Consider the following 12,942-nt stretch of genomic DNA (forward strand, 5'->3'; position numbering starts at 1 on the left):
AGATGTTATTTATGCCCTCTGGGAGTTTTTATTTTATAATTAGAATGCTCTGTAAGCCTTACAGGTATGCTTCAGTGAATGCTCCTATGTAAACACAAATCTTTTTAGTCCTTAAAGGTAATTATATCTGACAATGGTAAATGCCAGGATGCTTATTTAAAGAAGGGGAAGGTTTCCAGTGTGTTTGGGGGGAGGCCTTTCAGATGCTTTACAATATTATGAGCTCTTTTCCTATAGACAGCAGGTATAAGCCTCAGGGGCTAAACTAAGAGAAATCTGCTTTTAATGCAAAGAGGGAGACTAAAAATAGATGCTAATCTTCCTTTGGTGGTCTTTTTCTCCTTCTCCCACCATCAGAGTTCAGGGCATTATTTCTCTAGAGTCTGTTTGCTGCTGTCTTCCTTGTTTGAATCAGTTATTCCATAATCACCATGTGGGGGCTTCTCCAGGGACTCGGTCCACTGCAGTGCAGGGAATATTCTCCATTAGCGTGGTGAGATTGCCATGGAGACAGATAAGCTAGTGTCAGGTCTTGCCTAGTGTTGGGGATTTACAGTCCCCGGACGTGTTTGTGAGCCGGACGGTGTAGTTACCAGGACGCTTCTGGAAGTCATTTTCTCGGCCCTTTGAAGGGCAGTGGTGTTGGAAAACCGGCTCTTGGTTCCTCTCTGGGCAGGAGATGTGCTGCTTTAGTTACTGCGTCTTGTGGCTTTGTTCTTCTCCGTTGAAATGGCTGCTATAAAAAATAATCCTGACTGCCTGACCTTTAGAATATAAACTGAAAAGAACTGGTTGTTTAGATGTAGCTTTGTAGGAGACATGTTAATGCTTTGATTGAGAGAATTGTTCAAGAGAAACCACAAAGTCTGCTATAGGTTTCAAATACTGTTTTAATAATAATAAAAATAAACCTGAAAGGGACTTGCCTGGCTATACCATGTTTTATTTTTGGATCTGAGCTCCAGCCACAAAGTTATTGTGAAGATCTCAGAAACACAAATCACAGAATAAGTAAAAATAGTAATTTATCTGCCAAGCCTACAAAGTTGCAAATTTGTCAGGGAGAGGAGGGGATAAGAGATGGACTTTAAACAATATTGCCTTTTGTGCTTTTTACATATGCTATCTTCATTTATCTTTAGAACAACCCTGTGATAAAGGCATTGTTATTTCCTCTCCTTTACAGAAAGTAAACCAAGAGAGGAAGCAGGAGATGGGCTTGTGATTAATGAGACCTGTTTAAAGGTACAATGTGGCTTTAGCGTCCTGCCATAGCACTGGAGATGACGGAGTCTCTTGACTACTTTCACAGTGCCTTGTAGCAGCATTGGCTAGCTTGCTGGATTTCTGCCATCTGGGACAACCCTTCTACTTGGTGATGCTGTAATTCCTTAATGGGAGAAGAGGGCAGCTTTAAGGGAAGTCAGGCCTGTGACTTTGGTTAGAACAGGTCACTTGCTGCTAAGGTTATAGAAGTCTATCCCCAGCCCCTGCCCACTCAGCTGAATCAAAACACACACTGGGCAGCTCCTTAGCTCACCCTAGCCTCATGATACCGTTGCCTCTTTGGCCATTTGAAACCAAAGAACACAGGGAATATGTCTCTTCCAGATGTTTTTGTATCTTACCTCTTTACTTGGAGTGAGTTGGCCTGTGGATAATGTGACCATGTTCTGGTTGGTGTCTGGTCTAGTACAGCTAAGAATTTCATCTTTGTCATGCCTAAGCTGGAAGATTAAATTCATACTGTATTGGATTGCCCTGTTCCCAAATTTTAGAAGCTAGAGCTCAAAAATTAGAGATACTGTCACAATCCAAGAAGAGGAAGGATATTTACCAAAGTGTTAGTGGCGAATTTCTCTGGGGAAGGAACAGAATTAGAAGGGAGGGGTGAAGGAGGACTTTCAAATTTTAGTTGTATATTCCACATTGCTTATGAGTTGTTTATGTTAAGAATGTATCCTGAATTATTTGTGTGGTTAGAATATCTATCTATCTATCTATCTATCTATCTATCTATCTATCTATCTATCTCCGTCTATATCTATCTCTATCTAATATGTTTAAGAAAAAAAAAAAAAACACAATACTGCTTTTATAGCCCATGGATTTAGCAGACTGTAGAGAATATAGATCCTTTAATTGGATGAAATCCAGTCTGCACACTAATGTTGTTGATGGATATTTTAAGCCAGGAATTGGAACTGAATGAAATATTGATTTGGTTCAGGTTCAGTTCAAAGGCTACTCTGATATTCTGGTTTTGTTTCAGGTCAATAATTTTAGAAAAAAGGCTTAAGTATAGCACAGTCTTGTTGGAAAAGGAAAAAGGGTTGGCTCAATTTTATATTCAGCAAAGTAATAGTTTATTCTACGTTTTGCTTCAAGTTGCTGCTTCAAACGGAACTGTGTTACAAAAGTGAAAACATTGGGTGTTAATTTTACTTGACACGGAGGCCCCATGTCGTATTTTGTGGTTATTCAGTGAGATAATGGAGTCATAAGCAGCAGAACTAAACTATGACAGTGTTTTGTTTATATTGAGATAAATGTGTACAGTGTTCAGGTGGGTTCCTTGAAGCATGATATATATTGTTAATGAAGCCACAGATTGAGATCTCAGTTACTCTATTATTTATTTATTTTTATTTATTTATTTATTTATTTATTTATTTATTTATTTATTTATTTTTTGAGACAAAGTCTCGCTCTTGGTGCCCAGGCTGGAGTGCAATGGCACTATCGCGGCTCACTGCAACCTTCGCCTCTCGGGTTCAAGCGATTCTTGTTCCTCAGCCTCCCAAATAGCTAGGATTACAGGTGTGCACCACCACGCCCAGCTAATTTTTGTATTTTTGTACAAATACTGAATTTTGTATTTTTACTAGAGATGGTATTTCGCCATGTTGGCCAGGCTGGTCTTGAATTCTGGCTTCAAGTTTTCTGCCCGTCTTGGCCTGAGCCACTGTGCCCTGCCTTCTGTCATTTATTTTTGAAAAACTCTCTGACTCAACGCAGTTTTCCTGGGGAATTTTTACAAAATGGAGTTTGTGGGCTGAGAACTGGGGTGAGGCTTGGAATACTGCAGACACTCTGACTACTGACTGCAGCAAGATGATTGTGGTGTTGATGGTAAACATTGTGTTGGAAAAGTATGTTGGGTTTGGTTTTGCTTTCCAGGAAGATATTTGGGAGACTCAGTGGGGCCAGTAGTTTTCTTAGAATCCTTTTTATGCACTTTATGTCTTTGATGTTCTTGTTGGAGATAGCCACTGGCCAGCTTGTGAGCGGTACCTTTTCCATCAGTTTGATTGTCAAATTTGGCAATTCTTCCTTTGAAGGCCCCAACAAATGCTACTCTGCAGACTGAGAAGTCGTAGGTAGGATCTCTGCAAGATAGTCTAGATTGGCTGCATTTCTTTCCTAAGACTACCTGATATCACAGTAGATTATTCTATTTGAACTTTCCAGCAGAGCCAATTAATTCTGGCTTCTGGGGGAGACAGTGGTATTGAAATGTGAGCTTTTGCAGCGCTAGTCTTGGATCCAGGGCTACCCTGTCTTCTGACCTCAGATTCAGAGATTCTTGAATTCAGAGGATTTGAGCCTTACAGTGTTTTATCGAACAATGCCAGTGTGTTTCTTTACTTGGCTGTTTCTATTAATGAAACAGTGACATAATTAATTCATAATTAGGATGCCTTAGAGGTCTGTTTCCTTTTTAATCAATCACTAGAGAGAATATGATTCTAGTAAAGCCCCAGGATATTCCTCAACTAAAGCAAAATGAATGTAAAGAATTCAGGCATCTCTGCATGTTGGAGTAGCTTGGAACCGGTTTACTTCAGGGATGCATCTTGAGAGGGGAGATTTTACACAGTTCTCTTTTTTCTTAGACTTGTTTTGGCCAATTCACTAAGACCTTTCTTATCAAATAGAAAGAACACAAACTGTAACCACACAACAACCCTTTATTGTGTCCTCTGTGTATTTTTCACCAGGACTGGTTATTTTTAGTACTCTTCCTGGAGGGTTTCATACTCAATTTCTTTAATCCCCAACTCTGCTCGGCTATGTTTTGCAGGAGAAGCTGTGCCTGAGGATGAACAGATCAGTGCCAAGGACCAGAAGAACCTGGAGCCTTGTGATAACACCCCCATCATAGACAATATTGCTCCTGTTGTTGCTGGCATCTCTACAGAGGAGAAAGAGAAGTATGATGAAGAGATCTCCAGTCTCTACAGACAACTAGATGACAAGGTCTGTGGCCAGAGATTTATAGTTCTCACTACGCTACAAAGATGAAAGAGGGCGGTCCCAGCTCCCTGTGGAGCTGATGTAGGGCTACAGCCCGATCTTTATGTCTGGTTTTCTAATACCTACCCTAGCACTTTAATGGTGCAGACTCAGGGAGCTTGATTCATGTGGATTGGAAATGTTAAAGGGAACTTGACTGAAAGAGCAGTGTGTTGGCCTAGTCAGACAGGCAGTTGTTACTTAGAGTCTTGTCTTCTAGAGATTGGACTGGGCTGATTACTGCATGAAAGGCGGGGTGTGTGAGTGTCTGTGATCTTTAAGTCTCCTTTCCTTTCTTCTCTTCACCTCTTGGAAACTCCAGCAGTAGCCTCAGCTAGGGGCAAGGGTGGTGACTCCCAAAATTCAAGCATGTACTTTAATCATATAGCTATAAGGCTCTGGGATGAGAAACAGATAGTAGTGTGGTCTGATGGCTTTACCTAATTGGTGAAGCTCTTTTCACGGGTATATTCTTGAATGAAGTAGTTTGAACATGCTAACTGGGGATGTCCAATTTTATGACAAGCTTTTGGGACTCAAATAGTCATGTAAATGCACAAGTTGGCATAGAGGAAAAGAGGCGTTGGAGAACACTGGGAGAACCAATTAAAGGTTGGGTTAGGAATCCCAGAGGCATGGGAATTAAATTGATGTTTTATATGATCTTGGCATGTTGCCCTTGGAATATTCTAAATCCTTTCAGTTCACTTCATTTCATCAAGGTTGCTGATATTTTTAGTCTGATTTAATCTTTTCTATTGTGGTTCAGCTCAGAGTGCTTAGGGACACCTCTGGCTTGTGTGAAACAGCTTTGTTATGTTAACATTGCCATTAATCTTACTGGCCTCTCTCTTTGGGGTAAAGCTCAGAGTCTGGTATAACCTTTGCAAGCCGAATGTGACTGGTTGCCTTAAGGAAGGTAGTTCTGCTTGTTTATGATTCCAAGAGCTTGCACTATAACCACAGCGTTATTCTGGGGTCATCCTACCCTTCTGAAAACACATTTAATAAAATATTCACACCCATGAGATGGGTTACTTGCCCTTTAGGCTCCAAGCATACCGTTATCTTCCATTTCTGTCTATGTATTTTATGCAAAGCTTCAAACAAAGAGAAAAAATAGATCAATAGTAAGTTAACAGTATATGCAATTTCTTGATTTCTCCAAGGAATTGCTATTGTTTAAACAGTAAAGAACATTAGACCATATGCATTTTTTTCTCATTTTAGAACCGATGGGCTCATTTTTAGTAATCGCAGAGAATCCTGGGTGAGAGGGTGAGAAGCTGTTTCTGTGCTCAGTTCTCTATGAATAGACGCCTGCATGGCGGAATCGGGATCATTTACCTTGGCAGCACAAGGAACTTTCATTGATCCAAGAGAGAGACTTTAGAGTCTCAAATCCAGCATACAAAATGTAGTGATTAGGACAGAGAGATGAAAATGCCATGTCCAAGGCATTCAGTTGGTAGCTGAAGAACTGGCTTGACAGTCTCTGTCTCCTGATGGTCAGCCTAGGCCATTTTGTTATGTCATTTTCCTACAGCATGTGCTTTGAAAATTCTGTAAGACCCACTGTTCGAGGCTAGTATTTGTGGTCCACCGCACAATGATGCTGAGAGATATGGGAGAGGACTGAGCCTAAAAACCTCAGCCTTAGGGGGCACCAGAGCTAATGGTTTGCCCTCAGTGACCCTTCCCATAGACTGCCTGATTATGTCTCACCAGCTGTCGTTCTTAGGGGTCCTCCTCTGAAATGTTCTAGGAGGCACTTCCATGTTTCTGTTGACGTAGGTGGTTTGACACTTGAAGAATATATGAGGTGGGATATGGCCCCTTCTTAGTTTACTGAAAGGTAGAACAGGAGGTATTTAGGTCTGGGTGAGGCACTAGCCCAGGGTAGTTTTGTGACTTACCCAAGGGTATGTCACACACAGGCAGCAGAGCTAGGATGAGGTTATATAAATCTTCTGACTCCCACCCAGTGCTCTTCCCATTTCACCCTCAGCCCTTTAAATGAGGACCTGGTCCACCTCAGTGAATCTATTTAGGGTGTGGAGGGAGAAAGACCACACGGTTTCCTCCCAGCTGCCCCTTCTGTCCCTCCGTGCTGCCCCACCAGGGCTCCAAGCACAGGTACTCTCCCGAGGCCATGCTGTGTGATGGGCAAGCATGCGCTGTGGAGTCAGATCTATGACAATGACACTGAGACCCGGGCAAACTTGTGACGATAATGCTGAGTCCTGGCTGATGCCTGGCCCTGCTGAAGGTGCTTTTCTCATCTGTATCGTGGGACTCATATCTGTTACTTCGAAAGGTTGTGGTGAGGGTTAAAAGTTTCCGGTACATTGCACGTGCCCAGTAAATATTAGTTTCCTTCTTTCTCCTGGGCTGGACTGGGCTCTGCTTACTTCTGTGTGTGGTGTGGAAGGGGTGAGGTGCCAAGGGGACCACCAACAGAGACACATTGTGAACAAGTTGGCGCTGGCACTCCCTGTCTCTTAGTCCCTGTCCCTCTACGCTACTGCTCTGCTCTTGGAGATCCTGACATGAACCAAGCTTAAATAGAAATGAAAATTGATTATTTTTATGCAGATTACCATTGCAACAAAAACATCTTCATAATTAAAGGTGACCAGTGACCTGTTGACAACTGGGGTTGACCAGTTCCTCATTTATAAGGGTGTGCATGTTATTTTGTTTTATTTATCATTATTATTATTATTTGAGATGGAGTCTCGCTCTGTTGCCCAGGCTGGAGTCCAGTGGCATGATCTTGGTGCACTGCAACCTCCACCTCCCAGGTTCCAGCGATTCTCCTGCGTCAGCCTCCTGAGTAGCTGGGTCTACAGGCGCACAGCACCACACCCGGCTAATTTTTGTATTTTTAGTAGAGATGGGGCTTCACCATGTTGGCCAGGGTGGTCTTGATTTCCTGACCTCATGATCCACCTGCCTTGGCCTCCCAAAGTGCTGGGATTACAGCCCTGAGCCACCATGCCCGGCCGCATTATTTTTTAATTTTTGAGATGGGGTCTGTTCTGTTGCACAGGCTAGAGTGCAGTGGTGAAATCACAGCTCACTGCAGCTTCAACCTTCTGGGCTCAAGCCATCCACCTGCCTCAACCTCCTGAGTAGCTGGGACTACAGGCACATACCACCACACTCAGCTAATTTTTTTTTTTTTTTATGTTTTGTAGAGACAGGGATTTGCCATGTTGCTCAGGTTGGTCTCGGACTCCTGGGCTCAAGTGATCAAGCTGCCTTGGCCTCCCAAAGTGCTGGGATTATAGGCGTGAGTCACTGTACCTGGCCTCATGTTATTTCATGTATAAGAAAATTCAAGTATAAAATACTTTCTGAAAAGTACTTTAAAATCTGTTATCCATGGACTAGATCTTTAGAGCCGGCATCAGAGTGAGCATGCTTATGCATGTTCTAAGAGATGCAGTTGAATGTGTAGATATAAGCACAGCTTATTATTCTGGAAGTTTTGAAAGACTTTAAAAAAAAATCACAGTGGATCTCATTAATTCCTTAGGTAAGTTGCCTTAATAAAGGGTAAATGTAGTTTGGGAAATGTCTGTGATACAAGTGATCCACGTCTTCTGTAATATCATCCTTGTTCTTCATCCTTCCCGGGGGGGGCCAGGGGCCCTTGGTTTTTCACTGTACCTTAAAAATCACTGCATCCCAGCTTGTCACCTGTTGGGAGGAAGCCTGCATCTTCAGGCTTTGAAATGAGCACAGTGTAAGGACAGAGTTCACTCCATTTCTCTCCTTTCACGGTTTATATCACTTGTAGTGCTTGTCCATTTGTCCCAGGAGAAGAGATGGTGGCTCTCCAATGGTAAATTCTTTGAATCCTTTATGCTAAGTTGTTTAATATTTAAGTGCTCAGGAACATAAACACAAAATCGTTCCTGGTAACTGACATGCTACGTTTATAAAGTAGAAGAGAAAATATATCTACAGAATAGTCTTCTAGTTGTAGAAGTGCCAGTTTTTGGAGGTTTCATTCTGATATAATTTCTCTAACTCACCTGCCAGAAATATGATTCGTGCAGGAAAATAGAACAGTTAAAGAAACATTGGTGTAAAGAGTTCAGTAGAAACAGGATCTCTCTGAGCAGAAAAGCGAAGCCAAATGATATTCTACATAAAGGACAAGGAGATTCAAATCCTTTATGGCTGATTTTAGAATTTTCTTTCTCCATGGAAAGCATTAGTTTGTGACATTAAATTAACATGATTCAAATGTATGCATAGATACCGCCAAACAGGCTGGGGAATATCCCGTGGAACATTGAGGTTCTGTGACCCAGGCCCTTAAGTGTGGGTTGGATTTCATCTGTGGAAAAGGCAAAAGGCACAGTACAGGGTGCGTTTTTTTGGGCTGCTGATGAAAACACCTAGGCAGGACCTGGCACGAAGAAGTGCCCAAGGATGCTCAATTGAATCTGACGCTGTCTGTTGTTTAGACCCTCGAAGCCAGGTTGTTATCTTCCCAGGCTGTTTTAAATTTTATTTGAAGTCGTGAAAATAATGCAGCGAAGACTGTGTTTTTTATGTAGTTAGCCGTCATCTGCCTGCTGCTTAGCCTGCACTGGGGGTGGACCGAGTCTAAGGGGAGGTGGGGAGAGGTAGGCAGCAAATACCCTTGCTTTTGTGGCAGCAACACCTAGTGGCAGAAAATGAGAGAGAGAAGAGAGAATTTGCCTTTCCCACTTCAGTGACAGCCGAGAAAGTAAGCATGAATGCTTCTGCCCCTCAGCTGCCCTGAGGTTTTTTTGGTTTTTGTTTTTTTCATTTGTTTGTTTGTTTTTAAATTGTTAAGAAAATTAACTTCCAGTCAGAGGGAGGTCTTCCAGTGCCAAATCTCCAGTTCATGTTTCTCCAGTCTGAGAGGTTTGCAGTGGAAACGTTGGCTCTCCCTACTGATCCGGTGGTAGCACTCCTGCTTACTGATGTGTTTGACAAGACTTGGGACAATAACATATGATAGTGCAGCTAGATAGAAATTCACTCCTTTATTTTTTGAATTAGGAATTTCACTCTTAACATCTTTGAATTAGAAGGGATATCTCTAACGTCCCTTTCAGTTCCCAAACTCTAGATCTCTGATTTCTCAATGAGCAGGAATTGAGTTGAATGTGCGGGATATTATATTTCCAGAATATTCAGCTGTTTCATCTGCTGAGAAAGGTGGGTGAAGAGGTATTTTAAGTGAATGAGATCTCGGAACCTGTCTGCTTTCTGCGCAGCAACGCCACACCATTCCTTCCTTCTTATTAGCAAGCTTATGGTAGTCGCCTGTCATTGGGAGACTGGGATATCAAAAATGACATAACTAACAAAAAAAACCAAACATGATGTTTCGTTTCAGGATGATGAAATTAACCAGCAGAGCCAGCTGGCTGAAAAGCTGAAGCAACAGATGTTGGATCAGGACGAGGTAAAGAATGCAATATATTTTTTTTCCACAAAGTTCTTCTATTACTCTTTGTTGTTGATGTTTATTCCAGGAATTTAATTGGCAAAGAAGCTTTTCATAATCACAGAATCATGTGGAAATTTCTTGGTAGATTTCCCTTCACTGCCTCTTACAAGCTGATTATCACTGAATTTAGAAAATACATGTCTGACTTTCAAAAACCCCTGATGTTTTGAGATTGAGTAGCCAGTGGCTACACTTCGTCCCGGAAGGGCAGAGACCTTTGGTTGGGTGATCAGGCAAGGATGATCCTTTTTTATTTTTATTTTTTTTGAGACAGGGTCTCTCTGTTGTCCAGGCTGGAATGCAGTGGTGCAATCATGGCTCACTGCAACCTCCAGGGCTCAAGTGATCTTCCTGCGTAAGACTCTCAAGTAGCTAAGACTGCAAGAGTGTGCCACCATACCTAGCTAGTTTTTTAATATTTTAAGACAGAATTTCTCTATGTTGCTAAAGGTGATCTTGAACTCCTGGCCTCAAGCATGCCTCCTGCCTTAGCTCCCAAAGCACTGGGATTACAGGTGTGAGCCACCGCACCTGGCCTTGGGCAAGGATGATTCTGCCTCCAAATACCCAGCAATACTGGGTCCTGTTGTTTGAGTCCTACTTCAGTTTTGCGATCAGCTGGCTCAGATCTTTGATATACACCATGTTCTCTCCTGCTGTCCTGTAGGGATACATAAACAAAAACAAAAATAGAAGGTAGAGGAGGGGAAGGCAAAGAGAACGGGGCCCGAGTACTGCGCCAGCATGTATTTAATACACTAAAAAGGAGGCAAATTGTTTTCAGTCTCTCCCCAAAGGCATTCAGTTCTTCAGTAAGTGTTTTTATTACACTGTGTTTCGCCAAGTATTTTACAAACCAGAACCTAAGCAAAGGATAGCCAGCCAACCTATCAAACATGCACAATTAATAATTCCCTTGCTGAGGACCGTTTAAGTGTTGTTCTCTTTTGTGCTTTAAGCTGCTTTCTGCTTCGTTGCTGAAATGCTATGGATTGAATCCCACTGTGCAATGACAGCAGGTGCCTGGGTTCCTGTCCTCAGTCCCAGGCCTCTGTAGGCATAAAGGACTTTGTAACCATTTCCTTCCTCTTTGTTCCTCTTCATCTCTTTAGGGCAATGATTACCTCCCCTGCCCAAACACTTCCCTTGATAGAGAGACAAGCTACACTTTTATAATCAGGTGAACCATATTTCCTTATTCTCTCTCTCTTAGCTATAGTCGAGGCCTTCCATTTGCTTGAGTTTCCTGCCCTCTACCTCCCATTTCTACTCCAGTCTCCCCAACATTGGCACAGCTGCCTGAGATAAACTTTCCTTCTTGTTACTGTTAAAACTCCTTAACATTTTTATTTTTCTATACTATCAAGGCAGTATCTGTTCAATATAGGAAAACCAATATAGGAACAAAGATAATGAGAGCATCGGCAAGCCCAGATATTCGCTTTTAACTAATGATAATGTTTGGGGTACATCCTTCTATATCTTCATGATGGATGTTAAAAAAAGGTGACCGATCACTCTTGTACACTGTTTTAGTTGATTGTGAAGTCAACCCGTTTACAATGTGAAATCCTGATAACATTTAAAAACTATGTAAGTGTTATTCGTTGTCATTTCCTTGGAAATGACTCAGATCTTTTGTTTGTTTGTTTATTTATTTATTATTTAGATGAAGTCTCACTCTGTTGCCCAGGCTGGAGTGCAGTGGCATGATCTCGGCTCCCTACAACCTCTGCCTCCTGGGTTCAAGCGATTCTCCTGCCTCAGCCTCCCGAATAGCTGGGATTATAGGTGTGCACTACCATACCCAGCTATTTTTTTTGTATTTTTAGTAGAGATGGGATTTTGCCATGTTGGCCAGGCTGTTCTTGAACTCCTGACCTCAGGTGATCCACCTGCCTCAGCTTCTCAAAGTGCTGAGATTACAGGCATGAGCCACTGCGCCTGGCCCCATCCTTTGCTTAAAATATGGAATAGCTATAAAATGCAGTGATTTTTGATGTGTAATTCATTCTTTGAGTTAAGGGTATACAGCTGTAAACTAACAACAACAACAACAAAAACAACATATGAAAAACAACATACAAAACAAAACACATGCACACAAAGCAGATTTTTGCAATAAGAGCATATCTGCCTTTTTCTTTTATTTTTTTATCGTCTGGACCATACAGTGGGGTTTCCCATCATCCTGAACTTTTCCAACTCGTTTTCTTATATCTGGCTTTTAAATTACTTACTTTTGGATACAGCATAGAACATAAACATTTGAACATTAGATTCACAAGTTCCATGCCATCTCATTTTCCCAGCTTTTAGCTTCCACAAGAAGAGATTATGAAAAGATACAGGAGGAGCTGACACGTCTCCAGATTGAAAATGAGGCAGCCAAGGATGAGGTGAAAGAAGTTCTCCAGGCCCTGGAGGAGCTGGCTGTCAATTATGACCAGAAATCACAGGAAGTGGAGGATAAGACCCGGGCCAATGAGCAGCTGACAGACGAGCTGGCCCAGAAAACGGTTGGAGCATTTGTGTCTAGGGGGTGGGACTTCCTTGGCTGCCATTCCTGTACTCATATTGATATTCATTGACAGACATGGTATAAGGAGGCAGTAGCTGAATAGTTATTCAGTGTTAGATGCATTCCCTGAGGTCCCTCCAACAATTGAAATACTTCATGCAAGTGACTTTTGTTCACTCATCCTGGAACTGCACATGACTGTTTTATATCCAGAGAGTCGGTAACATTAGTGGGGATGCTTTGTGGGAATAGTCACAAGAGTGCAGACTTTGGAACCAGAAAAATCTTAGTTACAAGTCTGACTTCATAACTCTTAGACCTTAGCTGAGACAGTTAAGCTTCGTGAGTATTCATTCCCTTATCTGTAAAAATGGTGATGATAATATGCTGCTTGCATGGTGTGAGGATTAGTGACAGTTTATGTAAAGCACTTAGTGCACATCTGTGCATATGCTACAGTATCAATACATACATCTCAAAGCATTGTTACTGGCAAGAGTGGGGTCCCATGGGAGATATGGACTTCACTCTTCTTGCTTATACCCTCCTAAATGAATTCCATTCCCTCCAGTCAGCTTCCTGTCCTGGCTGTTACCTTCAGGAGCCTGGAACTAAGCTGCCCTTG

At 42.1% G+C, this 12,942-nt stretch overlaps 1 protein-coding gene across 1 annotated transcript in view; it reads left to right on the forward strand.

Moving 5' to 3' along the window:
* KIF5C (kinesin family member 5C) overlaps positions 1 to 12,942 on the forward strand; it is a 152,693-nt gene that overhangs the window by 95,225 nt on the left and 44,526 nt on the right. The window contains exons 12-14 of the mRNA XM_025404896.1: positions 4,085 to 4,260; positions 9,683 to 9,751; positions 12,109 to 12,315. Coding sequence (XP_025260681.1) covers positions 4,085 to 4,260; positions 9,683 to 9,751; positions 12,109 to 12,315 — 452 coding nt within the window. The remainder of the gene's footprint in view (positions 1 to 4,084; positions 4,261 to 9,682; positions 9,752 to 12,108; positions 12,316 to 12,942) is intronic.

This window comes from Theropithecus gelada, chromosome 12, assembly GCF_003255815.1.
Source record: "Theropithecus gelada isolate Dixy chromosome 12, Tgel_1.0, whole genome shotgun sequence".
In the NCBI taxonomy this organism is placed as follows: Eukaryota; Metazoa; Chordata; class Mammalia; order Primates; family Cercopithecidae; genus Theropithecus; species Theropithecus gelada.